This window comes from Ictidomys tridecemlineatus, chromosome 2 (assembly GCF_052094955.1).
Source record: "Ictidomys tridecemlineatus isolate mIctTri1 chromosome 2, mIctTri1.hap1, whole genome shotgun sequence".
NCBI classification, from domain to species: Eukaryota; Metazoa; Chordata; class Mammalia; order Rodentia; family Sciuridae; genus Ictidomys; species Ictidomys tridecemlineatus.
The window spans coordinates 75,875,050-75,900,887 of NC_135478.1; the positions used below are offsets into that span (position 1 = coordinate 75,875,050).

The 25,838-nt window shown below is 51.4% G+C and overlaps 1 protein-coding gene across 1 annotated transcript; it reads left to right on the forward strand.

The window, feature by feature from the left end:
* Window positions 1–37: 37 nt before the first annotated feature.
* Kctd10 (potassium channel tetramerization domain containing 10) lies at window positions 38–25,813 on the forward strand. The gene is made up of 7 exons (XM_005340109.5): window positions 38–145; window positions 5,740–5,953; window positions 13,853–14,022; window positions 17,241–17,327; window positions 17,629–17,681; window positions 19,174–19,369; window positions 23,274–25,813. The coding sequence occupies exons 1-7, from the start codon at window positions 143–145 to the stop codon at window positions 23,496–23,498; spliced, it is 948 nt and encodes a 315-aa protein (XP_005340166.1). The 5' UTR covers window positions 38–142; the 3' UTR covers window positions 23,499–25,813.
* Window positions 25,814–25,838: the final 25 nt, after the last annotated feature.

Consider the following 25,838-nt stretch of genomic DNA (forward strand, 5'->3'; position numbering starts at 1 on the left):
AGGTGCCCTCTGCGGGGCGGAAGTGGGGTGTCGACAGCGGAAGTTCCCGCCCAGCCCCGCCTCCGCCCCCGGCTCATGTAAGCTGGGTGTTTCCTGCCTCTCTCAGTCCGGATTTGGAGACTTCGTCGTCCTCCGACTTTTCATGGTAAGGAGGGCGGTGCCCATCCTGTAGGGTCTCTGGACGGCCAAGGGAGCCGGACACCGGCCGAGGGGGAAGGGATCGCGGGGAGCGGGTGCTGTGGCCGTGAGAGGAGAAGCGGCCGTGGGGGGTGGGATGGGGGCGAGGCCGGGTGGGGGAAGGGCCTTGGTGGCGAGTTGGCAGGGGCGGGGGGGGTCTCTGGCTGTCGCGGATCCGGGACAGGCTGCTTGTGCTTGGGGAGTAGATAAGTATGTGACTGAGTGGAAGGTGGCGTCTGGGGTGCTGGTGTCTGGGTGCTGTTTGAACACGGGAATAGAGTACTATGGGAACAAAGAGGTGTCATTGTAAACACATTTGAGGTGGAAAATGAGAACTTGGGGCATTGCGAAGGTCAGTGGTGGGGTTCGGAGAGGGTGAAGTGGGAGTCCTTGGAGCAGAGCGTTTGGGGGTCTTTGAAGTGGTAGCCAGAGTCGCTGGATTTGGAGGAAGTGGAGAAGGGGCTCCCAGGTTGGTCTGAGGGCACAGGCAACAGGGAGCCGGCAGGCGGGTGTGCAGGTCATTGCTTGGAATTCCAGGCAGGGATGCCAGGGTCTGAGGTCAGGGTACCTCCACCATGCAGTGGAGCCTCAACTGGCACTTGGGCACCTATCCAGTCATTTCCTTTGAGGCCCTAGGTGGCCACACCTCAGGAGCCGAGTGTGTCTCACATTGCTGTCTCACCTGTGGGAAGGTTTCTGTTTACTTGGGATCCTCCAGGGTCTGTTCCTTGTCCTTGGGTGGGGGTGACCAAAGATCAGCTCAGATCCTCTTTTTCCTTGTTTGTCACTTCCCTAGAACATTGCCATCTTTAGGGAATATCACTCCCTGAAGAAAAATGAATCAATCTGTGTTCCTTTTCGATGTGCTCTATTTTGTGCAAAATAAGGGCCATCTGAGCCAGTGGTTCTTAAACTGGTCCCCAGACCAACAACAGCATCACTCCCTGGGAACTTGTTAAAAATGACCAAATTTTCGAGCCCTATCAAGATGGTCCAGGGCCAAGGCCCATTGATCTGTTCTCTTAAACACTATAGGAATTTAGAGTAATGATTTCCTGATTTGAGCTCTGAAATGAAAAGGGTGTGTGAGTTGGAGTCAGAGGGCTTATGGTTTTGATTATAATAGTTTTCTCCCCTAAAACGTGGCATTGATGGTAAAATCTTCCTCACTAGACTGTTGAGAAAACAGTCTCTCATTAAACTAAAGATGGTTCATGTTTGTCTGCTAAATGGGAACACATTCCACGGGACACTTGGAATTGGCAGTAACTGTCTTATAAGCAAGTTTTGGATGCAAAATAACGCCAAAGTTATGTGACTGATTCAACTTAGTTTGGTTGAAATGGTACAGCAGACTTTCTTGAGTTGTAGTAATGCCCTCGGTTTAGAGAAGTATCAGGCCTAATCTAAATGAAGTTTCTTAAATTTCCCTGCTGTAAGGATCATCACACTCATATTTTTTCTTCACAACCCCCTTGATTCTTAGATCAAGCTGATTAAACACTTTACTTAATGGTTGAGCTCTGGTAGCTCCTGAAGAACTTTTGATATCGTTTGAGATCTGAATCACCTGAAGAAATTTTTACACTCTAGATATAGAGCTTCCACCTCTACCCTTCTCAAAGATTCTGATTATCCCAGGCAGATACCAGTGTTTATTAAGTACACCCAGGAGATGGGTTCTATTAGCCAGGGTTAGAAACAACTTGTCTTAAAGCTTGAAGGGTAGGAGGGAAACTAAGGACTAGGTGCCAAGTGCTTTACTTTCATTCCCTGCGGGGATTTTTGAAGATTATGACTTTAACACTCCATTTTACAAGTTAGGAAACAGAAACTTGGGTTAAATGGCTCATCTGAACATCATGCAGGCAGTGGACTGGGATTGCCATCCAGGTTTGTTTCCCTATACACACGAATGAGATAGTAATACAGGAATTTGGTACTTTTTTTTTTTTTTCATACTGTACTTGCTTGGGTCTCCGTTCAAGACAATGATTTTCTTCCCTTTAGCTGATTTTTTTTTTCAAGCACGCATACAGTTACTTCTTGCTTGTAGCTCTGAAGTGGGAAGGGGGCCTTGCCTTTATTTAGGGTGCTTTGGTTTGTATGTAAGTGAGGGTCAGAAATTCACAGGGCCAATAGAGCCAGAAGTTGGAGAGCTTTTCTAAGACTTAATTATAGCCTAATTAAGGGTCTAGAACATCTTAAAATAGTGGCTTGCAATTCTTGGCTGCACCTTAGAATCATTTGGGGATTTTTTTAATTACCATAGGTTGGACCCAGACATCAGTATTTGTAAACTCCCTTGGTGATTCTAATGTGTGACTAGATAGAGAGCCACTGTTTAGAATCTGCAACAGTATATTCAGGGCAGATGGGAAGGAGAGAAGCCTAGACTTACCCATCTAACTGGAATAAACTTCTGATTGAATAGAGTCCCAAACCAATATCTCAAGTATTAATTACCTCTCTGCCTTGTAACCAGTTTTGTTTTCTCCCGTTCCACGTCCCCAACCTCATTAATAATGAAATCAAAGTTTTGAAAGGAGCAAAACAGCAGGGTCCCTGTAGAGATGCAAGGGGAGACCTGGCAGTAGAGAGGGTTGCTGTGAGAGGTTTATTGTCCACTGCTTGTGTCCCCAGTTCACTGAAACTCGAGCTCAGGGACATGAACAAAGCTCAGGCCCTCTCTCCAAGACCTCTCCTGGTATTGGGCTGACTGATGAGAGCTCTCCTTGATTAATCTAGAGTCTCCGGCTCCATCAGGGTGGCTTCTGCCTTTATCTTATAGTAATTCAGTCTGTCGTTAAAGCTAGAAAGGGTCTCTGGAGAGAAGATAATTTGAGCCTTTGTGAGCATTCCCAAATAATCACAATTTAAGTGTTTCCTGTTTGTGTGATGACTCTGAGCCGGGTTGTGCTGAGAGCTTTGTGTCTTTCCTGTGGCAGGGAGGCGAGACTGGTGCCCCTGTTTGATAGATAGAACTGGATTCATGCATCTGCTTGTGTTCCCATCACCACCACGTGGCTGGGCTGGGGACTGAAACTCAGGTCTGGCTCCTAACCTTTAACCACACATTGCCTTCCACCTCTTTCATACATCTATATTATACATTTAAGGAAGGGGTGGGCCTTAGCTCTAAGTATATCACAGGTGAGGGGCCCCAGGCCAGCCCAGCCAGGATTTGCCCATGTCCTTCCCTTGTTCATCACTGATGCACCTTCTGGCTTTGAGAAGAGACCAACTATCTCTGGACAGTGGTATCTGAATCCACAAAATGGAAAAAAAAAATCACAGCTGTCTACTAACATTTCAAAAAGTCACGAGGTGATAGAAATGAATTGCTGAGGGGGCTTGGAGGGTCCTTCTAGAGCCCTGGAGTATTCTGTTTTGACTGGACCAGGACAGCACAGACGTACAAATTGATTACACGTCATCCAGCTGTACGCTTAAAATACACTTCATTATACACAGATTACCTTTATGAAGGTACTGGACACCCAGGAAGAGTGTACGAAGTATACTTTGACTTTTTTCTTCATAGTAGCTGCCTTGTAAGATGTTAGTCCATTTTCCATAAACATATTTGGGGATACTAGAAAAGTATTTCCATTTTGGGGCAAATTTCCCTTACCCCCCCCAAAAAAAAGACTCCTCAAAGCCACATAAGCCTCTTTCTCTCCAAGTCTTCAAAATTTGGGGAAACTCGTTATTCCTATAAGCTACTTCTGTCATCACATGGACAGAGATTTTCTGGAGGGTATGGTGGCCATCACTGTTAGTGTAGGGTCTCTGGGGACTGATTTCAAAGGGAAGCTAGAAGGGAGAGGTCATTGCTTCCTCGTTGCCTCTTTATGTCTGGCACAGGCCTCAGAGACCCCAGGTGAGCTCATCCTGACTTTGAAGACTTCCCTTCTTGTATGTTTTCACTTGAAGGAGCAGGAACAGTTTAAGAAAACACTTACTTGCAGGGGGCTGTTTTGTTTTGCTCTGCAGGAACCTCACGCAAGTTCCCCGGCCCCTCTTGTGCGGCTGGAGTTGGGGAGGGTTGGCCAGAAGAGTTGGGCAGCCTTGGTTGGCATGTTGCCTGTGGCTGTAGCTCAGTCATGGCCTCTGCTATTATAGGTCGGCATTGTTTCATCCCCTATCCCATTTAAAAAAACAAACAAAAAACCCAGCATTTCTGTTCTAAGTGTAAACGTAAAAAACACGTTACTGTGGAATCTCCCTGGAAAAAATAGAAGGCATAAAGAACATAAAAATGATCATTTTTTCAGTTTAGTTCAAAAAAGTTCTGTGGCCTCAGTGCCCTCCAGTCAGAACTCACCAGAAGCATACCTGAGGTCACATGCAGCTGTGTTTGGGTTTGCGTGTTTGTGGCACTGAGGAAGAGCTAAGGCATCTCAGAAAGCACAAGTGGGACTTTGCCCTGCTCTGTGTTGCAAGTGGCTAATTCTGTGATTAGGTCTCAGAGACTCCTGTCCTGGAGGTGGGAGAACAGAACTGGGCCAGGTCTGCCCTTGGTAAGGAAGCAGCAGTTACCTGCATTAGGCTGGATGGGGGATGTTTGGTCGTTTGTTGTGGATAACGTTCATGTTGTTTTCTGTGTCCAAACATGAGTGTGGAATGGTTTTGTTCTTGTCTTGCGGCAACATACTCACAGAATGGTCTCCTCACAGTGAAGTGCTGTGAACCTGGTCATGTGCCGTGGGAACACTGAAGCCTCCCTGTGAGGGCCAGGCCAGCGTCTGGAGGTCAGGGCCGCTTTCTCTTTCTCAGTGCTGGGCCCCAGATTGGGCATCATACCCAGCTCTAGAATCTTATCTATTCGTTCAAAAAATGTTTTCTTGGAGTCCCTGCATCCGGGCTGCAGTCTCTCTTCCCAGGCCTGCTTAGCTCAGACATTTGTCTGTTCATTTCTTTGGCTGAGTGTGCACAGGAGCTGGCAGTGCTGTCGAGAAGACTCACAAGTTCTTCTTTTGAGGACAGCACTAGTCCAGGAAGCCTCTCGTTCCGTAGAAACCTGCTCCCAAGAGTTTCTGTGCTTTAGTGCTCGGAAACACTCCCTCTACCCCAGAAGTGTTAGGCTGGGAGTTGGGATCCCACTCAACTTCTTGTGAGCTTCCTTCATCTGTAATTGCTTGTTGGTGTGTGGCAGTAGGACAGGTAGAGAGACCCAGGCAGTGTTGGGGGCCAGTTTGGGATACAGTGAGGGCGTTTATTTGAATGGGTATTAGGCAGTCCCTGTAACACAGGGTCAGGGCAGACCCAAGCCTGTGGAGTCAGCAGCCAAGGCCAGTGCGTGAGACTCTGTGTGCAGGTTAGTGCAGATCGGGAGGTGCGTGCCCCTCTCCATGGGACAACCAGTGCCCTAGTTCCCACCAGTGGTTGCCCTCCTGACCCAGTTGGCCTCTGACTTTAAGAGAAGTCAGAAATTCAGATTTTTGCGGTGAGCTCTGAGTTGCTAACATTGGGAGCACCATGCAGAACCCACCTGGAGGCCAGGTTTAGCCCCTGGGCGGAAAGGGGTGATGGTGTGACCTGTGTCTTCTCCACTGGCAGGAAGAGATGTCAGGAGAAAGTGTGGTGAGCTCAGCGGTGCCAGCGGCTGCTACCCGCACCACTTCCTTCAAGGGCACGAGTCCCAGCTCCAAGTACGTGAAGCTGAATGTCGGGGGAGCCCTCTACTATACCACCATGCAGACCCTGACCAAGCAGGACACCATGCTGAAAGCCATGTTCAGTGGGCGCATGGAGGTGCTCACCGACAGTGAAGGTAAGCCACGGGCCGGCTGCTTCTGGTTGTGCGTGCGTGTGTGTGATTGGGGACCTATGTCTACTTCAGAAGACCAATAGTAAATGGGCAGTTGCACACACAAGTAGACTTGCAGCTGTGTTTAACGTTCTCAGAGTGTGCAGGGAGCCCTGAGAGTCACAGGGAGACCCATCTAGTTTATGGGGAGTGGTCAAGGTGAGACTTCCCTAGGAAGTGACATTGGAGCTGAGACTCTTAGAGTCTCTACCTGGTTGTTGCTTTGCTGTGTGCCTTTGAGAAAACCTGTCCCCAGGCCAGGCCTTGGCTGGATTGTTTGCAAAGTGGAAGTTAGCCTAGCTATCCTCCATGGTTCTCTTCCTGTCCTGTGACTTCAGAGTGACAGTCATTCCTGGAAGAGGCATAAGTACTTTCTCTGGACCCCCATCCTCCTAGGACAAAAGCATTTGTCCTGTCAAAAACTCACAGGCCTGGATATCAGCCCTGGTCCCTCCATTGGTATTCAGCGATCCTCACCAAGCGGCTGAGCCTTCCGATGCCTTTTTCCTTATCGATGCCCAGCCCTCAGTGTGGGGGCTGTTGGCCCACAGGAAGGATCTGGAACATGATGTTCAGTGTATGTGCTGCTTTTTTTATGGGAAGTCCTGTTAATAAAAAATAAAATTTTAAAAGTGTTCCACCTGAATGAAACTAAGCACCTAGCAGGCGTATGTCCTTACCTGGTTGGTAGGTTATATGAAGTTTCAAAACACCCACATCCTTCATTCCTTGACTTGAGAATGCTTTAGACTAGGCCAGGCCACAGCATAGCTTTACGTATGTTTCTGAGACTGGCCTTCTGTGCCAGTTTTCCCCACTCCCCACTTTCAGGGATGTGGCTTGGGAGAGTGGGAGAGTTTGGACACGACGTGCCTGTGAGACGGAGACCCTAAGCCTGGCATGCCACGTCTCACTGTCTGACTTTAGTGGGGATAGCTGGCCAGTCAGGTATTTCCCACTGCACCTTGGAGAAGGCCAGACGGAGTGTGGAGGGGTGGGGCACTGGCTCTGCTTCCCCATGAACTTGGGTTTCTGGTCAAGCAGCAGGTAAATCAGAGCCCCAGGGCCACTGTTGTACCTCACCGGAAAACGCTTGGTGTTTTATGAGTGGGCGGCTCCCCTGGCTGGCCACACCCTGCATTGCCTGGGAAATCTAGACAATAACCCCCAAGCAGCAGGAGGAAGCAGAGGATCTGAGAACCCAGGATTCTTATGGTTTTTCTTGGGCCCTGCCCAGTCTCCTGGGCGGGGCTTAGGAAGAACTGCTAAGCCACTTGAAGGCCAAGTGGAAGCTCTTCTAGAAAGCCCTCACCTGGGCAGTCTGTGGCCATGTTACAAATGAGATGGAGTCTCCTGCCCCATCCCTCAGTTGCACAGAGCATGACAGTGCCAGCAGGACTGCTCCTAGAGACGCTGCCAAGGAACAGCCTCGCCCAGTGCTGCTTGCAAAGCCCAGCACCTCAGGAGAAGCAGTGTTATCTCTGACACACCGGTCACATACATCATAATGAGTCCCTCTTATCAAGAAAAAGCTCTTGGCATGGCATTTTATGGTGTTATTTCATTATCCTCATTGTGACCCTTTGAGTGATTTGGAAATCGAGGCTGCCTTTCCAAGGGGGGAATTGGCATCGCAAGTAAAAATGCTTTTTTCAAAAGCTATGGGCGGGCTGGGGCTGGGCTCAGTGGTGGAGCACTTACCTTGTACAGGCGGGACCCGGGTTCGATCCTCAGCACCACATAAAAATAAAGAAGTGCAATAAAGGTGTTGTGTCCCACTACAACTAAAAAAAAAAAAAAGCTATGAGGCCGGAAAGGCAATTGCCCTCCCCAGGACTCGCTCTCATGACATCTGCTGCCTGTGGTTTGACAAGGGCCTGGTCAGTCAGACCACTGGAGTGTGTGGCAGCATTATGGGTCACGGGCTGGTTTTGTGCTAAAGCCCTTCAGGGGCCCTGTGAGGGCCTGAGCTGTCAGGTGGAGTATTTGGTCCTCGGCCATCATCCCCATCAGGCAAAGCAATCCTGTTGCCCCAGAGAAAACTCTGCACACCTGACCTGGGGCCTGCTTATTGTGTGGAAAGCCCTCTTGGGCACAACGGAATACACTTCCTGCATCTTACAGCTTCACCCTGGCCTGGGGGCAGCCGTCAGCTGTAGAGAAGTTTGCCACAAACAGCAATATCAAGTGCACTCGATTAGGAAGCTCTACTGCTGGACTCAGTTGCCTAGGAAAGAACAGGGGCTTTGAAGGTCCAGAGCAGTGCCGTATCATGTTGCCGGACATCTGTGAAGGATGCCTGAGAGAGTGTCTGTTTCAGGAGAGGACCTGGGCTCCATCTGGGTGTGTGGGGGAGCCTCCATCCCCTTTTGCTCTCTGGCCATCTGCCTGTTGGAGCTGTGAACCATGTACAGGTAATTCCTGAACAGAAGAACGTGGGTGGGAGTTAGACCTGGGTCTGAGTCCTGGCTCTGCCACATGATAACAATCACAGCTGAGGAAGTTATTTCCAAGTGTCAGGCATTTTGTGCTCATTTTGACTATTTGCCATTTATTGGAATTGTGACATGGGGCAAGTGGCCTTTTCTCTTATCCTCTTTCCTCATTTTGCAATGCTAGGGATGATGCTTTGCAGGGCTACGGGGATTGAATGGGGATTTTAGAAGACGCTCGAGGCTGGGCATGGTGGCCCACACCTGTAACACCAGCTATTCAGGAGACTGAAGCAGGAGGATGAGAAGTTCGAGGCCAGCCTCAACAACTTAAATTAGAACCTGTTTCAAAAAAGGGGGATGGGGGGCTTCAGTGTAGCTCAGTGTAGCTCAGTGGTACAGTATCTACTTAGCATGCACTGGACTCTGGTTTTAATCCTCAGTACTTGAAAAAAAAATTCAGTGCCAGCTAAATTGAAAAAAACTGATCAACGGGTATCATATTGACATTATTGATGGCCTTAGTCCTCTCTGGGGTGGGGGTGTAGAGAGAAGAGGGAAGAACCCGCTGAAGAGAAGCAGAGTAGGAGGGGATGGCCCACCTTGGCCTTTAGGAGTGGTGTGCTCTAGTTCCTTTAGGGGTGGCTTTTCTGAGAGGCCACTGTGGCAGACAGCAGGCTGTACCTCGCAGTGCTGTGATTTTTACCTGAGCTCTTGTCAACCTCACCGGGTCCTGTGGATTTGTGGTGCTTTTCCTAGTAAGAATTAGATTTCGTGTTGGCACTGTCCTGCAGTCGCCTGAGGTCCTTGCGCCTTGGTGTGGCACTCCTCCCACCACATGGGTCTCGCCTAGTGCTCTTGGAATTAGGGAGCGCATGAGCTAGATTGAAGAAGAGCCCTAGGAAACCACGCAACAGGTAGAAAGTGCCACCTATTGTGATGGGCCCTGTCCCCACTGGTCTGTTCACCTGTCTCCCCGCCAGAGGTGACCTCTTAAGGGTCACTGATGGATCTTAACCTTGTCATCCAAGGACTTCAATACTGATACTTGGGTCCTAGCCCAGAGAGCCAAGTATTGCTGGGGCGTTGAGACCTTGAGGAGCTCTCCAGAGGACACTACTGTACAGGGTTGGGGACCACAGGTGTGGCTCTTTCTAGGTATTTTACTACAGCTGTTTGTCCCTATACGACGTCCTGCTGGTGTGCTTTAAAATATTGTATAAACGGTGTACTGTGTGTGTCTTTCTTTTCTTTTGCTTATTCAACATTATGCTTGTGACTTGGAACCATGGAGTTTGATCATTTCCCTGTGGTGGATTTCCATTCTAGAAACTTGGGGAAGGCGACAGAGCCACATGCTGTTAGTGGCTGTATGCATTGCTTTCAGCGTCCACCATGAAGAATGTTAGTGCTCCTGAACATTCTCCCTTGCACACGTTTCCCAGCCTTTGCCACATCGTGGCGTGTGCAGAGGATCCTGTCTTCACCTTGGTAGGTGAGGTGGCTCAGGAGTGGCAGTGTTAAGAGCTCACCCACTCCCGGGAGCTCTGCCCCAAAGTGTATTCCCAGAGGGCAAATTGGGACCAGCATCTTCAACTTTATGAGATATCGCCAGTGCCCTCTCAGATGGCGTGTCAGCTTGCCCTCCTCACAGTGGCTGGGTTTTCGCCAGCACTGGGCACTGGCAACCATTTAACCCTGGTCGAGCTGGTGATTTTGATATGATAACTTGTTTTATTTCCCATTTCCTAATTTCTAGTGCATCAAGTATCTTTTTATAGTTGTTGGTGGTTTGGGTTTAGTCTTTGAGCTGCCCATGTCTCATTTATACATTTTCATACTATTTTGCAGAAGTATACACTCTGGATCCTGTTTCTTTGTGGTTGTGTGTTGCTTCTCTCCCAGCCTGACTTGACCTGTCATTGCTTTTTTAATTAAAATAGCCTTTTGAGACCTCAACATTGTCCTTGCTTTTTACAGTCAAATTTTTTGTTGTTGTTTTGTCGTTTTTGTTTCTTCCAGTGCTGGGGGTCAAACCCAGGGTCTTGGGCAAGCCAGGCAAGGGCTCCAGCTACACCACCTCAGTGGTGCGCAGACATAGGTGACTTCTCTATCGACCCATGGGACATTGGCAGTGTCTGGGGATATTTTTGGTTGTCACAGCCTGGAGTGGTAGTGCTGCTAGAAGCCCAGGTCAGTCCCTCTCCCCCATATCAGTTATCCAGTCCCAAATGTTAGCAGAGCCAAGTTTGGAGGCCCTGCCCCCAAGATCAGTGTTCAGGAATGAGGCGGGTTCCTGGAATCTGAATTTGGAAGCAGCAGCTCAGGTAACTTGTAAGACTGAGCAAGCCTGGGAGCCACACAAATGTAGAAGTGTTTCCATATGGCGAGGAGAGCTCTGTGAACTGTCCCCAGAGGAAGAAAGGAAAACCAGGGACGAGACCTCCCAGGGAACGGAGTGCGAGGTGAGCTGTAGGGGTGGGAGCCGGGAGCCGACCCCAGCACCCCTGGCCCCAGAGCAGCCTTCTGCCCTGGCACTCTGGATGCCACACACACTCCCTCCTGGGTTCTGGAACTTGCCCCCTCCAGATGCTGCCGCTGCCCTGTTCTTTAATGACAATGATGAGACGTGTGAAGGTCTCATTGTCAAAGACCTAGAGCAAATTTTAGTCTGCCAACAGACGCACCGTTTGCGCTCTGTGCATCTGGCGTCCTGTCCTTGTGCTGACCCTTTGGGAAACCCTTTTTTAGAAGAAACTGCTGCTGGGCTAAGGTTGTGGCTCAGTGGTAGAGTGCTTGAGGCACCGGGTTCAATCCTCGGCACCACAGAAAAATAAACAAAATAAAATAAAGGTATTGTGTCCATCTAGAAATGAAAAAAATATATATATATTAAAAAAAAAAGAGAGAAGGAACTGCTGGACAGAGCCTGAGTGAAATGCTGATGCCACCTGGCAGGTGGTGGCAGAGCTGAGTTCCAGCACAGGCAAGGGCTCCTAGCCACCGTGCAGTGCTGCATGATGTCCCAGGGCCCAGCCATCCTGCCCTCTGGCCTGGACCCAGAGACCTCCTTACCAGGACAGACGCCCCACTGGCAGGAGCTGCTCGCCGTCCCTTTGATTTTGTGAGCGCAGCCCTGTGAGCTTTTCTAAGGGCCGGATTCCTGCTTGAAAGCAAGTCAGAGTGCTGACTGAAGCCTCATGGAGAGAGCGCCTGAGTCCTGTGCCCTTATTTGTCCATAGTATGATTCCTTCACCACAAGCATTTCCTGACGACATTCTTGAGCTGGAGCCCAGTGTCACGGTCGGCCTCTTCATTTATGGAAACTCTGGGCTGTCACTTGGATAATTGATTTCGGGGCCCTCGCTCTTGTCTGGCAGCCGTCAGAGGCGGAATGTGGATGGTCTCTTCCTGACAGCCGAGTTGAACTGGCTGCCGTTTCTCTTAAGCCCAAGGTTCTGCCAGTTCCCGACTTGTCCTGATGGTTCTGATTCTTACCCCCCCACTTGAGAGTGTCACTGACCCCCCTGGGACTCTCTCTCTGTGGAAACACAGGGAGGGAACCTCCCCCAAAAGATCAGTCGGGAAGATAATACCATCTTTCCATACCTCGACAGATTTTTGGAAAAAATATCTGATCCTGGGTAACAGGTCACAAGCTGGTAGCCCGTGGGACCAGTTCAGCCTGGACATGTATCGTGTTTGTCCTGAGGTCCTTGCTCAATTGGTGTTTTTCTTTGTAAGTTACTTTACAAAGGAGATTCACAGAAGAACCTGGTTTCTAGCCTTTCTTGGAACAGCAGGGTGCAGGCAGCCCTGGCCCCCATTCCTGCTGGCCACCCTTGGCCAGAGGTGAGAACACCCCTGGGTGGGGGCGGGGCCACGCTCCAGCTGCTGCACTCATTTCTGCAGCTTGCAGGGCCCTGTGGGCAGCTGAATCAGGAGGATATTAAGTCCATATTTTGTTGCCTCAGATGTGGAAAGAAGCAGGGGTTGGGGGGACATGTGGAGGTCACGGTCGGGGCAGGGTGAGTGACCGTTGCCAGCAAAGGCCTCTTCCTTTCTCAGCACCGGGGTGGCTCCAGGCTGTGTCTTCTGGTGTTCCCTCCAGCTGGCATGGTCCCTCCTGCTGCACTCGGGACACCACGGCGGGTGGCAGACCAGGTGGAATACCTGGGAGGGAGGCCCAGGGCCAGTGAGCGGAGTAGTGTCATAAGTTTCAGGAGAGGAACATGGAAGTAGTCTTGTTACCAAACTCCTGATTATTGCAAAAAAAAAAAAAAAAAAAAAAACGAGAAAGTACACTAAGGTGAGAGTGACTAGGCAGGGGCTGGCTGTGGGGATGGGTACAGCAAGGTGGACAGGCTGTGCCTTGGCATGTGAAAAAGGCAGATTTGCTGCTCTCCACTTGTGCTGCCCTCTGCCTCTAATATCCAGGGCCCAGGGATTTGAGGAGGACTCAATTGGGGGGGGGGCAGGAGTGCACGTGTCATCCCCTTTCCCCAAACTGGGAGCAGAAGGGAAGGAAAGGGGGGAATCAGAGGCCTGGTTCTGTTTAGGCCTCCTAGCCACCCGGTGCTGGCATTTTGTCCCCGTGAGGTGGGGCAGAGTTGGTGAAGCCCCTTGCCTGACGTCATCCCGCTGGTTGGCACGGCTGAGGCTTCACAACTGGCTTCTTTTTATACTCCTCATTGTCTCTCGAGATGGTCTTTCTCCATCACCATCTTCCCAGGCTCAGTTCTAGCTACTCCTCCAGATGTCCCACCCAGGAGCGCGGCACTGCAGGGGAGGGATCTTGAACCCCCTCAGGCTCTCTAGTGGAAAAGCAGCAGCTAGTGACAAAATTAAAGAGAATGTTGGGAAACAGCAGGGTGGTCTCCCTGGCCCCAGCCCCTCAAGAACTTTCACTGTGCCTGGTTCCGGTCAGCAGGTGGGAGTGGCACGCTTCCCTTTCTAGTTAAAGCAGGTTCCATCCCCTGGTCAGTCGGGCTGCTTGATGGCCATCTCCTGAGTTCACCATGTATGTCTCACTGCTGTCCCTGGCCAGTTACTGGAGTTGTAGATAGGATTTGTAGATAGGATTTCCTGTGGTCTGGAGAGTGTCTGGGTCACCCTCAGGAGCCTGAGGTCACGTCACAGTCTGGAGACGAGTCTGTGTTCTCCTAGTAATGACTCTACTGCTGCAGAGTCTGACTGGCACCTCCCCAGGAGCCTTCCTCTTGTCAGTGGATGGTCATTTAGTCCCATTTGATCCAGGGGCAGAGGACCGCAGGAATCCGGAGTTGGGCCCCACAGTGCTGTCTGCAGGAGGCAGCTGTGGCTGCAGCGCTCTGCTGCTGCTCTCAGGAGGTGGAGGGATCCAGGAGACACCTAGTTCCGCTCCCTACCTCCCGTGGGAACAGTGCCACGTAACCACCCCCTCCCCCCGCAGGCTGGATCCTCATTGACCGATGTGGGAAGCACTTTGGTACAATACTCAACTACCTTCGAGACGGGGCCGTCCCCTTGCCGGAGAGCCGCCGGGAGATCGAGGAGCTGCTCGCAGAAGCCAAGTACTACCTGGTCCAGGGCCTGGTGGAGGAGTGCCAGGCGGCCCTGCAAGTAGGCACCCCCTTCCCGCATGGGGGCACCAGACATACCTGCCTTCTTCATTTCCCTTCCTCAAAGTGGGGGCTGTTCCTCCCTCAGTGAGACATGTGGGCGTTCACCCTGGGCCTCTCCCCCGCAGTCAGAGAGGCCTTCCTGCATTGCCCAGGCCACCCAGCTACTCCCTGTCTCAGTCCCCATGGTGCTGAGTCGTCTCACATGCACATGTAACCCCTCAGTAGTGAAAGACCCCTCAGGGTGTTAAACTGGACCATTTTCTGGATCCACTTGGAACTTGTTCTGGCTACATTTATCATTGTTGGGAGCCCAGCAAAGTCTTTACAGACAGACGCCTCTCACTCCTTGGCTGGCCTGGGGCAGGACCATTGGAGTCAAGTCTAGCTGGAGTCAAATGCCACAAAACAAATGCTTCTAGATATGGCCGGTAGCCTTTTGTTTCAAGCACAGTCTGCCACGGCAGAGAGTCAGAAGCGTCCCTTTGGGCTGTCAGAGGCCCACGTGTGTGGGGGGGGGGCGGGGCAAGGCTCTGGTTTGTTTCCCCCATGCCACATGGCTGTGTGTGACCCACTACTGGAGCAGCACCCTGATGCCAGGCTCCTGGAGGCACTGTCCTTGTCTTAGAGTGGCAATCCAATGAATCTAACAAATGTTGCAGCATTTGCATCCTTGACACTTCACTGTTAGATTTGTTAAAGTGAAGCACATGTCTCGTCGAGGAGGTCAGATGGGACTGACTGCACGGTCGCTGTGGAAGACACCATCCCTCATCCCCAAGGCAGCCTCTTTCAGCAGTTTTTTGTTTTGTTTTGTTTTTTAAATATTTTTTTAGTTATAGTTGGACACAACATCTTTATTTTCATGTGTGTGCTGAGGATCGAACCCAGTGCCTCATGCATGCCAGGCGAGCACGCTACCACTTGAGCCACATCCCAGCCCTTTTTGTTTTCTTTCTTATTTCCACATCACTTGCTTGCACTGCTGTGTGTGGGCTTTGCAGTTTTCTGGGTTAGCTACGAGCATTACTATAAAAAACAGGGATTTAGCTCACACACCACCCCCACCAAGCCTTTTCCCAGAATAGTTTATAATCGTTTTGCTTGAACCAGTATTCAGAGTTTACCTTGTGCAGTGTAAACATGGTTAACAGTTCAGCCACAGCTGATCTGCTGGCTTGGTTTCCCAGTTGCTCATATTGGACGTTCAGACACATCCCGGGGCCTGTTCCTCTTTGACGTGGACACAGCCCTCTGGGGTTCTTTCCATTAGGCTGAGGCCCAACCCTCAGGGCTGCCCTCCCCTCTCTCTTTCCTCCCAATAGCTCTCACTTTATCTTTCTGTTCTTTCTTGGCCATTTTTATTTATTTAATTTTTTTTACTTGTCTTTTCAAGCCCTCTTGAAGTTCTCATTTCTGCTGCTCTGTTCCCGGGAGCCTTTTCTTGTTCTTTGAAAGCCGGTTTCTCCAGCCTGCTGACTTGTTCCCAAGGCTGCTGCATCTGCTCTGTCTTGCTGATGATGCTGGTGAAGTTTCCTTCCGCTCCCTTGTCTTCGGACTTCTTCCCCTGCTTGTCACCTTTTATGTTGGGCTCTCAGGTTGGAGAGGCTCCCTCCAGTACTCTGACGCTCTTGGCTTCCACTGAAGCTGAAGAGTAAGATTCTGGGAAGGGAGGGGCAGCCTTTGTAGTTATTGGCTGGATGATAGGTTGACTTTTTCAGCGCGGATACAGATGTCAGACTCAGGGTGCCTTTGGAGGGCGCGTATGGCGATGCTCCCTGGAGAAGTCCTCCACTCCCCTGCTGTGTGGTGGGGTGCGCTTGCTGGCTGCCTCCTGGAGTCTGAGGGAAGAGGCTGGGACTCTCCACACCTAGCATGCAGCTGCTCATCTGTCCCCACTGTGTTAATCAGCTTTCTCACTGCTGTGACTAAAGGACCCAACCGTCAAAATTGTGGAAGAGGAAAAGTGTTTTTGGTGGCTCATGGTTTCAGAGGTGTCAACATAGAGACAGCAGGCCCCATTCTTCAGGGCTAAACACTATGGTGGGAGAGTGTGGCACAGGGAAGCAGCTCACATGATGATGAGGAAGCACAGAGAGACTCGACTCTCTGGATGCTACAGAATATATCCCCCACAGCCATGCCCCCAGGAGCCACCTCCTCAAGCCACACCCACCTGTCTCAGTTACCACTCAGTAAATCCCATCGGGAATTAATTCATTGATTGGGTTAAGGCTATAGCCCAGTCTTTTCTCCTTCAAACCTTCTTGCATTGTCTCACATGTGAGGTTTTGGGGAACACCTCATATCCAAACCATAACACCCACTTTTAGAATAGTAACAGTCCTGTCCCCTCTTATGCAAACCACTCCAGAAAAAAAATAGGCCTTCCTTGCTTAGAATGGTGACACAAATCTGTTATCCTAGTGCCCGGGAGGCTGAGGCAGGAGGATCACAAGTTCAAAGTTAGCCTCTGCAACAGCGAGGCCCTAAGCAACTCAGTGAGACCCTTTCTCTAAATAAAATACAGAACAGGGCTGGGGATGCGGCCCAGTGGTTGAGTGGCCCTGAGTTCAATCCCCAGTAGAGAAAGGGAAAAAAAAGGGGGGGGGGACCTTTTTTCTGTTAGGGGTGAGGGAAAGGGCGCAGATCTTTGGGTCTCCCTGGTGCTTCTGTGACGTGCCAGCAATCCTCTGCCCTTGCTCTACTCCCTCCAGCATTCAGAGCTCTTCTCCAGGGACTCTCTGGGCTTCTCTCCTGTCTGCCAGTTTGACTGTCACTTTCTGCATCTCCGTGGTCACCACTCTCCTGAGATCTGTTCCCAGACTCTGGGTTTTGACGTCTCTCGTCTGCTGCCTTGGCGCCTGTCATTCCTTTCCTCCTCTCTTGTCCTCTGAAGTCATTAGAGTGGGATCGTAGGAGCTTTTGATTACCCATGTTTCACCTGCCTGTTTGGTTTTGAGTGTCATCTGGGTGGAGAAAGTGTGTCATTGTTAGCATTCACTCAGCACCTCAGACTGGAACAGCCTTGGCCCAGGACTGTCCAGAAAACGACTCCTCGTCTTTCCCGTCCCTAGTTCCCTGGTGGGGAGAGTCTTCCCCTCCTCCCGCTGCGCCTGCCCCAGCTCCCTCGCCCAAGCCTGTCTTTGCCGGGCATCAGCTTAAAAAATCCAGTGCCCGGCAGGCCTCCTAGGCTGAAGGCATGTTTTGTTTCGGCAGAACAAAGAAACTTATGAGCCTTTCTGCAAGGTTCCTGTCATCACTTCATCCAAGGAAGAACAAAAACTCATAGCGACGTCAAATAAGGTATGTTGGCTGCACTCTCCTGGGCTTTCGTTAGCCGCCCAAAACCACAGGGATTCTTCTGCCTAAGTTCTGAGATCAAACCGTGTGTAACTGCCTGAGCGCGGCCTCGCGTGGCTCCAGAGCGGAAAGCTGCAGCTCATCTTGTGTCGCCCCACTGCTGGGCCACACAGTCCCCTCCAGCCAGCAACCTGTGCTTGACACCTCTTTGCCTCACGGCAGGGTCCTGGCCTTGGGGAAGTCTGCAGCTCCTTGCCCCAGCGAGCCAAATAACTGTCTTCTTCCTTTTTCCAACACCCCACAGCCCTCCGTGAAGCTGCTCTACAACAGAAGTAACAACAAGTACTCGTACACCAGGTAAGGTGGCCGCCAGCAAAGACCCTGGCATTCACTAGGGAACACACCAGCCAGGCCAGCCCCTCTGGGTCCCTGCAGATGAGGCTCACCCCTGCGTCTCTGGAAGGGGGTAGAGAGGTGGACAGTAGCTACGACTGTGAGATCCAGTTTACATGTGCCATAAGGTTCACCTTTTAAAGTGTATACAGTTGAGTGGGTTTCCAGCTTCTCCACAAGTCCTGCAGCCTTCAGCACTGTCTAGTTTTAGGACGTCTTCATCACCCTAGGAAAAAAACCTTCTACTCCTTAGTAGTCACTCATCATTTTACCTCAGTCCCTCCCCCCAGAGCCTTAGTAACCATTAATCTACCTTCTGCCTGTGGATTTGCCTGTTTGGGACATTTCATCTGAATAGGATCAGGCAGTATATTGTCTTTTATGACTGGTTTATTTCCCTTAGCATAATGTCCCCAAGGTGTACCCATGCTGTAAAGTGAATCGGTGTGTCATTTCTTTTTGTGGCCGAGTGATTGCATTTGTGAATAGACCCCATTTTGTCCACTGGGCGGTTGGGTCATTTCTGCTTTCTGGCTGCCGAGTGTAGTGCTGCTTTGAACGTTCATGTGTAAGTGTTTTGTGTTTTCATTTCTCTTGCATAAATACCTAGGAGTGGACTTGCCAGGTCACATGGTAACTGAGCTTAGTCATCAAGGACCTGCTAAACTCTTTTCCATAGTTGCTGCACCCTTTACAGTCCCACCAACAGTATGTGTGGGTTTTTAGAATGCCTTTTGGCTCTCTCGGGAATATGTGGCTCTAAATCAGGAATTTGAGGATAGAGGGGGAATTTCATGAGGTTATTCAAGGCCCAGGAAGTGACTTAGGATCAAAAGTCTGCCTTGGGCAGTTCCATTCTGGCCCTTCTGGGTGTCAGTGTGGTGCTGTCCCCCACGGGTGCCTATGGCCAGGGGCCCCACATCTGCAGCATTCTATCTTTGGTTGTACAGGGCAGGCATGTGTGCCACTGGTCAGGAGCATGGGTTTGGGGGCCAGAGCTATTTTCTTGAGGCCTAGCTCTGCCATTTATTAGTTTTGGCCTTGGACAACTACCTCATTGCTCTTTTTTTTGGTACCTGGGATTGAACTCTGGGCACTCAACCACTGAGCCACATCCCCAGCCCTATTTTGTATTGTATTTAAAGACGGGGTCTCACTGAGTTGCTTAGTGCCTCGATTATGCTGAGGCTGGCTTTGAACTCATGACCCTCCAGCCTCAGCCTCCCAAGCTGCTGGGATTACAGTCATGCACCACCATGCCCAGTAATAACTACCTAATCGCTCTTTCTTTTCCTTCTTTGAGCAATGTGTACTATAGTGCTTTCCCATGGGATTGTTATTAGTTGAAATGAGATGAGGAAGATAGTGACCGAATAGGATCCAGTGTGTTGAAGTGCTCAGCAAATAGTGGCAGTTTTTACTAGCTCCTGGTCACTTACTGGATGCTCTTTTGCAGCAATTCGGACGACAATATGTTAAAAAACATTGAGCTGTTTGACAAGCTTTCTCTGCGCTTTAACGGAAGGGTCCTGTTCATCAAGGATGTTATTGGGGACGAAATCTGCTGCTGGTCTTTTTATGGTCAGGGCCGCAAGATTGCTGAAGTGTGCTGCACCTCCATCGTCTATGCCACCGAGAAGAAGCAGACCAAGGTAAGAGGACAGTCCAAGAGAGGGCAGTCCTGAGTGGCTGCTCTGAAACACGGGAGCACTTCTTCCACTCAGACCAAATAAAGGAGGAAAGCTTTTAAATTGCCTTTCTGTCTATGGCTGTGGAAATGAACACTACCTTGGGGCCTTGGAAAGATATAAATGTAGGTCTGGGAGAAACAGTGGCGGGAAGCAAGTGGACACAGTCATGCTACACCCCAGTCCCTTGCCATGCACACGTGTGGTCAGATTTACCCCCATACCTCTGTACTGGGCTGTCGGCATCTTCTCTGACGCTGGTGACCCTTCTGACACTGTCTGTGCCATCCCGCCACCGCCTCCATGCAGCAGCCCACCAGCATGACCCCATCAGGTCTGGCTTACCTGAGATCAGTGCCACGGTCAAGACCTGGTCCTCAGCTCTCTGGTCATGACCATCTGTGTGTCCTCCTGCCTGCTGACTGAGAGCTGCCCTCCGCCTGCACAGGGCCTGCATGGCATTCCTTAGTTCCCGCCTGGGCCACACGTGGCTCCGACTAGGCTGGACTCTAGATCCATCTTTGTATCCTCCTCTCCCAGGTGGACCTGGCCTCTCCCTTGGCTTCTGCCAAGCCAGTCCGTAGAGCAGAGCGCACAGCAAGTGCCTATAGACCTCTGTCTGCACCGCTGGTCACTGAGCTTGACTCTAGGTCTTCTGCTTGCCTCCCCTCCTCGGGCTGTGAGAATAGGCTTGCTTTCTTTTTCTTTTTGCTTGTAAATACACTCTACTCTTTCATTTCTCTCTCAACCCATCTGTGGGAACTCTGATGACCCATGCGGTCAGTAGGTCTGCCTTGCCTCCTGTCACCCACATACAGCCTGTTGGCCTCACATTCAGCTCACTGTGGCTCCCACAGCTTCAAAAAGCAATAGTTCTGTGGGATTTTGGAGCTGACCTCAAGCAAAATGCAAATGAAAGAAAATCACAGGAAAAAATCGCAATAGAAATCTGAGCCTTGTTTCATTGATAATCTGGTGTAAATTTAATTCACTCACAGAATTAGACAGGTCCAGTGATCTCTATCGCCTGTCACCCGGCTGCAATGGCTGCCCTTGCTCCCCCTGTGGCTGAGCTCTTCCCTACACAGGATTAATTGTCAACCTGCTGGATTCATAAGGGTTCAGGATGTATCCTAAAAGAAACTGTCTTCAAGGGAGCCACACAGAGGTGGTTTTCCCTCAGAGATGGCAGACCTACCTGCTCCCCTGCCATAGCTGCAGGCCACGTCAGTCCTGCCCTGTTTATCTTGTGGACTCTCTTTAGAGTGTGAGTTCCTCCCATAGCTGGACCTCCACGTTCTCATGGTCTGGTTTTTCTGTGTCTGGTTTGCCTCTGCGAGCATCACAGGATAATGAGTGTATTAAGTGGAAGATACTGATTCTTCTCTCTTAGAGCTTAATTGGAGGCAGAGGGATTTGGAGATGAGTGGTTTGGTCCAGCTCTTTGTAGACGAGCGGGCTACTCTGAGCTGCCCTGAGCTTGTGTTTATGAAGCCGCTCAGTGTCGGGGCCGGGGCCAGGGCCCCTCGCCTTGGCTCCTTTTGCTGTGTAGCCCAGGGGAACCTGTGACCGACTTTCCAGGGAGTCGGGTTAGGGTGGCCCTCGTAGAAGAGGCCACTCCTTCATCTAGCCCAACTTCTTGTTGGTGAAGTCGCTGTGCAGGTGTCCTGTAGTGGTGGTGTTTTAGTAATGTCCTTCTTGGCACAGCACTCCACGTGCTCTCTGGCTCTTCAGTTCATCACGCAGCTGTCCTGTCGTGATGGGAAAGGGCGTGGCTTGCTGAAGTTGAGGTCCACGCAGGTGTTTGGTGCCTGTGTTGTCCGTTTGGTTCTTCATTCTGATTCACTGAAGACCAGATAATAATTGAGCACAGAATTCCGCTCTCCGTTGGTCCGTCTTTCTGTCCTTCAGACTGGATTACTTCTGCTGGCCTCTCCTGTCGTGGAGCCCTTCCAGTGAGCTGAGGGTCCCCTGGTGTTGGCTTTAGTCACTATAGTTCTCAGTTCTAGTTGTCATTTGGCTCTTTCTACCCCGTCCCTTGCTGGGGCCTGGTGCTGCCCTCTCCTGGAAGAGCATTGCTCTTACTCTCCTGAACACTTTTACAATGGCTGCTTTCAGGTTTTTGTCAGGTAATGGATTCCAGCACCTTGTGTCACCCTGGCACTGGCACCTGTTGGTGACCTTTTTCCAGGAGCTCAGGTTTTCCTAGTTCTTTGTTGCTGAGTCATTTTAATTGTGTCCTGGACATTTTGGACGTGATGCTGCCAGACCCCCGGGTCTTGTCCTTTCCAGAGAGAATGTTGGCAGTAGTTGACCCAGCTGGGCTCAGGCTGCAGGTTCCAGCCAGCCTTCCGGGATTGTGGTTTCAGCCATAGCTCAGTTTTCAAGAGCTTCAGATCTGTCCATCTTTGTGCTCGTGCTGTGGCCAGGCTGTGAGGACAGTGCCCGTTGCCTTGTCCGGTCTTCCCATCTGATGGTGCTGTGGAGGGCAGGCCCTGCGGCCGGGGTGACCCCAGGCATCCTGTGCAGCCTTAGAGAACACTTCCTCAGGCTCTCTTCCTCCCAACTGCCTGAGCAATGTCACTTCCCTGGGTTTTCCCTTCCCCTTGTCTGGCCAGAGGGCCAGGGCCTCAACTGCCTCTCTCTGCTCCCCACTTCCTGTGGCTGAGCCTGTGTCTGAGGCCACCCAGTGTGAAGACTGGGGAAAAAATTGGCAGGGGTTCTCCCCCAGGTGCTCAGATCACAGCATTTCTCCTCGAAGGGAAGGTCCTTGGTCAGGGAGTGGCTCACGGAAGATGGCTTGCCCAGCGAGTGTGAGGGCCTGGGTTCGCCTCCTGTTGCCACAGGGAAAAAGGCCTCCCTGAGTTTTGACCCCTGCTGTGTATGGTTGCCACCACAGGTTGGCTGGGGCTAGGGTATGAGAAAACAGAGGGCAGAATATCAGGGAAGTTCCCTGTCCCCGGGCCCCAATATAGACTGTATTCACCCCTCTGGCCACGAGTGACCTTCTGGAGTTTTCTCTGTCCCAGTGATGGTCTCAGGCTGCATCAGTGCTGGCTGGGGATGGTAGACATGCTTCTGCTTAGGGTTTACCTCCAGTACCACCTGCCCCCACCCCCACCCATCTGTGCCCCGCTAACCTCTCCGAGTCCTGCTGAGTGGCTGTGCGTCCCCTCCTGGCTTAATTGCTTCAGTGAAAACAGGGTGGGGTGGCTCACTCATCTCCCCAGAACCTCAGAATTCTGCCCTTTAAAAGCCAAGTCTTGGTTGTGAGTCACATATCTGGGAGGAGCCGTGCACCCTCCTCCTCTTGGAACACTCAACACAACCCTTTGCCAATCAGACGATCCTATGTTTTTCCCGGGTCCCAGCTGGTGCTTGTTCAGAAACACAGTTGCTTCACAGCCTGCTCTAAGTCGAGGTGAACATGGGTTCAGGCCACAGTGTTAGTATCAATCTCTTGGGGACAACCTCAGCGCCCATCAGTGACCCCTGCCTGATCGCTTTGTCCTAATCCCTGAGGTGTCAGAATCTCCAAGCTAGGCCTGGGACAGGTGGTACATGGGGATCTGCAGGGTGGCCACCTTTGTGTGAGCGTGTGGAGGTCCACATATGTTCACACGCGTGGGAGTCAGGGTAAAACGAAGCCTGGCCTCAGAGGGAAATGAGGGGTGGGAGGCCTGTCCACTGTGTCCCCTTGGTGTCTGGTGAACGTAGCACTGAAAACAAAGGCTGCCTTGACAGTGGCAGCCTTCACTGTCACCCCGGGCGTGTGGGGTGCTGGTGGCCTGCTCAGAAGTACAGGTGGGAGCCAGCTCAGGGCTGGGGGTCATGCTAACCTGCCGCCCTGTGTTTTGTGGGGATACAGGTTGAGTTCCCTGAAGCTCGGATTTATGAGGAGACCCTGAATATTTTGCTGTACGAGGCCCAGGATGGCCGGGGACCTGACAATGCACTCCTGGAGGCCACCGGTGGGGCTGCTGGCCGCTCTCATCACCCAGATGAGGACGAGGACCGGGAGCGGGAAAGGATCGAGCGTGTGCGGCGGATCCACATCAAGCGGCCAGATGACCGGGCCCACCTCCACCAGTGACCAGGCGGCCGAGCCACCCTCCCGCTCCCGCCTCCCCACCCCACCACACTCAGACCCCGTCAGGCTTCAGGCCCCTCCACCCCTGGGGCCTGAGGTCCTTCTGTAGCAAGCCACGTGGTTATTTTGCTGTTTCTTGACCAGGCGCTTGGGTGGCTTGGACCCAGGCGTTCGTGCCCCTTTGAACCAACCGCCGGAGGCTCTGCATTCCAGGGAGCCGAGTCTGCAAGCCGGGCTCCCGGCCTCAGAAGAAACGTCTGAACGAGTGGAGTGTTGAGAACTTTGTCGCAGTATTTATTGTTGTGGGTGTTGACTACCTATTAGGGCTCCTTGGGTGACTGACACTCCCTAAAGGCTCACGTGACAGTTCCTCGGTGGTCCCTGCACTGCCTGCTGGCTCCTAGGCACTGAGCAGGCGTTCCGCGGCTCTGCGGAAGTCCCTAGTGTGACAGGGCTGTGTGCGTGGCACTTACTGACAGGTACAGCTTAGAGCAGTGCAGCTGGGACCTAGGGACTCCTTGCTCCCACTGTCCCGTAGCCTAGGCCTTCAGGGGACGCCTCTAGCTGCCTTGAGCTTCCCTTCTGGCTCCTCCTCTGACTCCTGCCCCTCCTGGTCGCTGTCTGACCCACTCCATTCCAAGAAGGTCACCAGGTGCAGCTCACAAGGTGCCGCTCCAAGGGCCCACTCCTCTCTGCCCCTTCCCGGTGGAGCTGAGCTTGTCTTCCCTTGTGGTGACAAATTAAGTGTGGCCCAGCTGCCTTGCCGGCTTGGCATCAGGCGGGGACCCCTCACACCCGCCCCAAGGGAGCTTGCCTATCTCGGGTGGCTTCCCTGTGATGAACAGCCGTCCCCTGGAGAGCCCCTTGTGTCTTTCTGATTTCTATGCAGAATACAGTGGCCGTAGGTGAACAGGTGAGGAGGTACAGATACCTTTGGGTCCCTTTTGTGTCTGAGTTCACGATTGTTGAAGGAATGTGTGTGACTGTGGGTGGGGATGTGTGTGTGTGGCCCTCGGTGGCCCAGGTTGGAGCCTGGCTGTGGCCGGTGCATGTGTGGGACGGACTTTCTCAGTCACCTACCTCCCAGCTCTCTGTGCCTGCACAGGGACAGCAATGAACTGTGACTGACGGATGGCTGGTTGAGACAGGTAGAGTAGTTACAGGAGAGGTGTGTGGCAGGGACGATGGGTCTGTGTGCTTCCTAAGGGACCGTTGCTGTTGTATACCAAAGGTGTCAACGTGGGCAGCCTTTGACAGGCGTGTTCCTAAGGCGATTGACTTTGTGTGTATCTCACGGGGTTTACACCTCACCTTCCTGTGCCTTTCTTTTGTATCCAACAGTGACTTTGAAGTAGAACTTTAAAGCAATCATGACTGAGCCTGAAAGTCACTTCCGGTAGGCGCTTTGTGAACTGTTGTGTGGGGAACTTTTCTATTAGGCCATTTGCATTTTATTAAGTGCTGGGACAGGGAGCTTCCAAAACGTTTCGTATTTTATACTGTGTGAGTTTTAAACGCCAGCCTGTCACTGGGGTTAAACTTTTTTAGAAAGTTAAGGTGAATGTGAGTCCTGATGTTTTCTAGAGGAATGGAAAAGCCATGTGTGAGTTGTTTGGTGAGCGTTTGTGTGAACGAGAGCTCGAGGCGCGTCTGATGGGCCCCATGCCTTGGGCCCTGCCTCCCCTTTCCTCTGACTTGGCACCTATAGTTTTTTGTTGCCGCTTCCCAGGGATTTTGAACAGGTCTATAAAACATTCCATGGTGAAAAACAGTGTTGGCTGGTCCAAGTTCTGCTATCGAATACTCTCTACAAAGACCTCATCTTTCTGATGCCAGCGCCCAGGGCAAAAGTCAGTATTTCTGAACCATCCAAGTAAAACAGTGGCCCTGGGACTGGTGAAGAGGAGGGTCTTATTATGTTGTAGCTTAGCCTTAAAACAAATGGGAACAGCTTTTGGTCTGTGGTGATCAAGTTCAAGTCATCTGACTGTGGTGGGGGCCTGTGCCTCCGACCATGCCTGGCACATCCTTTGCTGCTTCCTGCGGCTCAGCTGGCTGACCTCTGCGGCGGCCCCACCCCTGGTGTCCACCTGGACCTGGACCCTCCAGCTGCTACCCGGCATCCTCATGGGACACCGATCGCCCGTCCCTCTGGAGTGTGCATTGTCTTTAGGGCTCCACCCAAAGTCTCCAACAAGTTAAGCATGCCATTGGCTTTCCCGTCTGTGCTGAAAAAGATGTGTAAGTTCTAGAAGTGGACACCTCCTTGTGCAAGCATTTGTGGGTCTATGTAAAATAAAAGTCCTATTCTGCTTCTCTTTCCATGTGATTTCTGGGTCTTTT

Excerpts from the sequence above, each read along its gene's own strand:
- Kctd10 (XM_005340109.5), top strand. Across the intron at positions 14,023-17,240 it reads AGTGCCAGGCGGCCCTGCAA|AACAAAGAAACTTATGAGCC; the intron begins GTAGGCACCCCC and ends TTGTTTCGGCAG. Across the intron at positions 17,328-17,628 it reads TCATAGCGACGTCAAATAAG|CCCTCCGTGAAGCTGCTCTA; the intron begins GTATGTTGGCTG and ends AACACCCCACAG.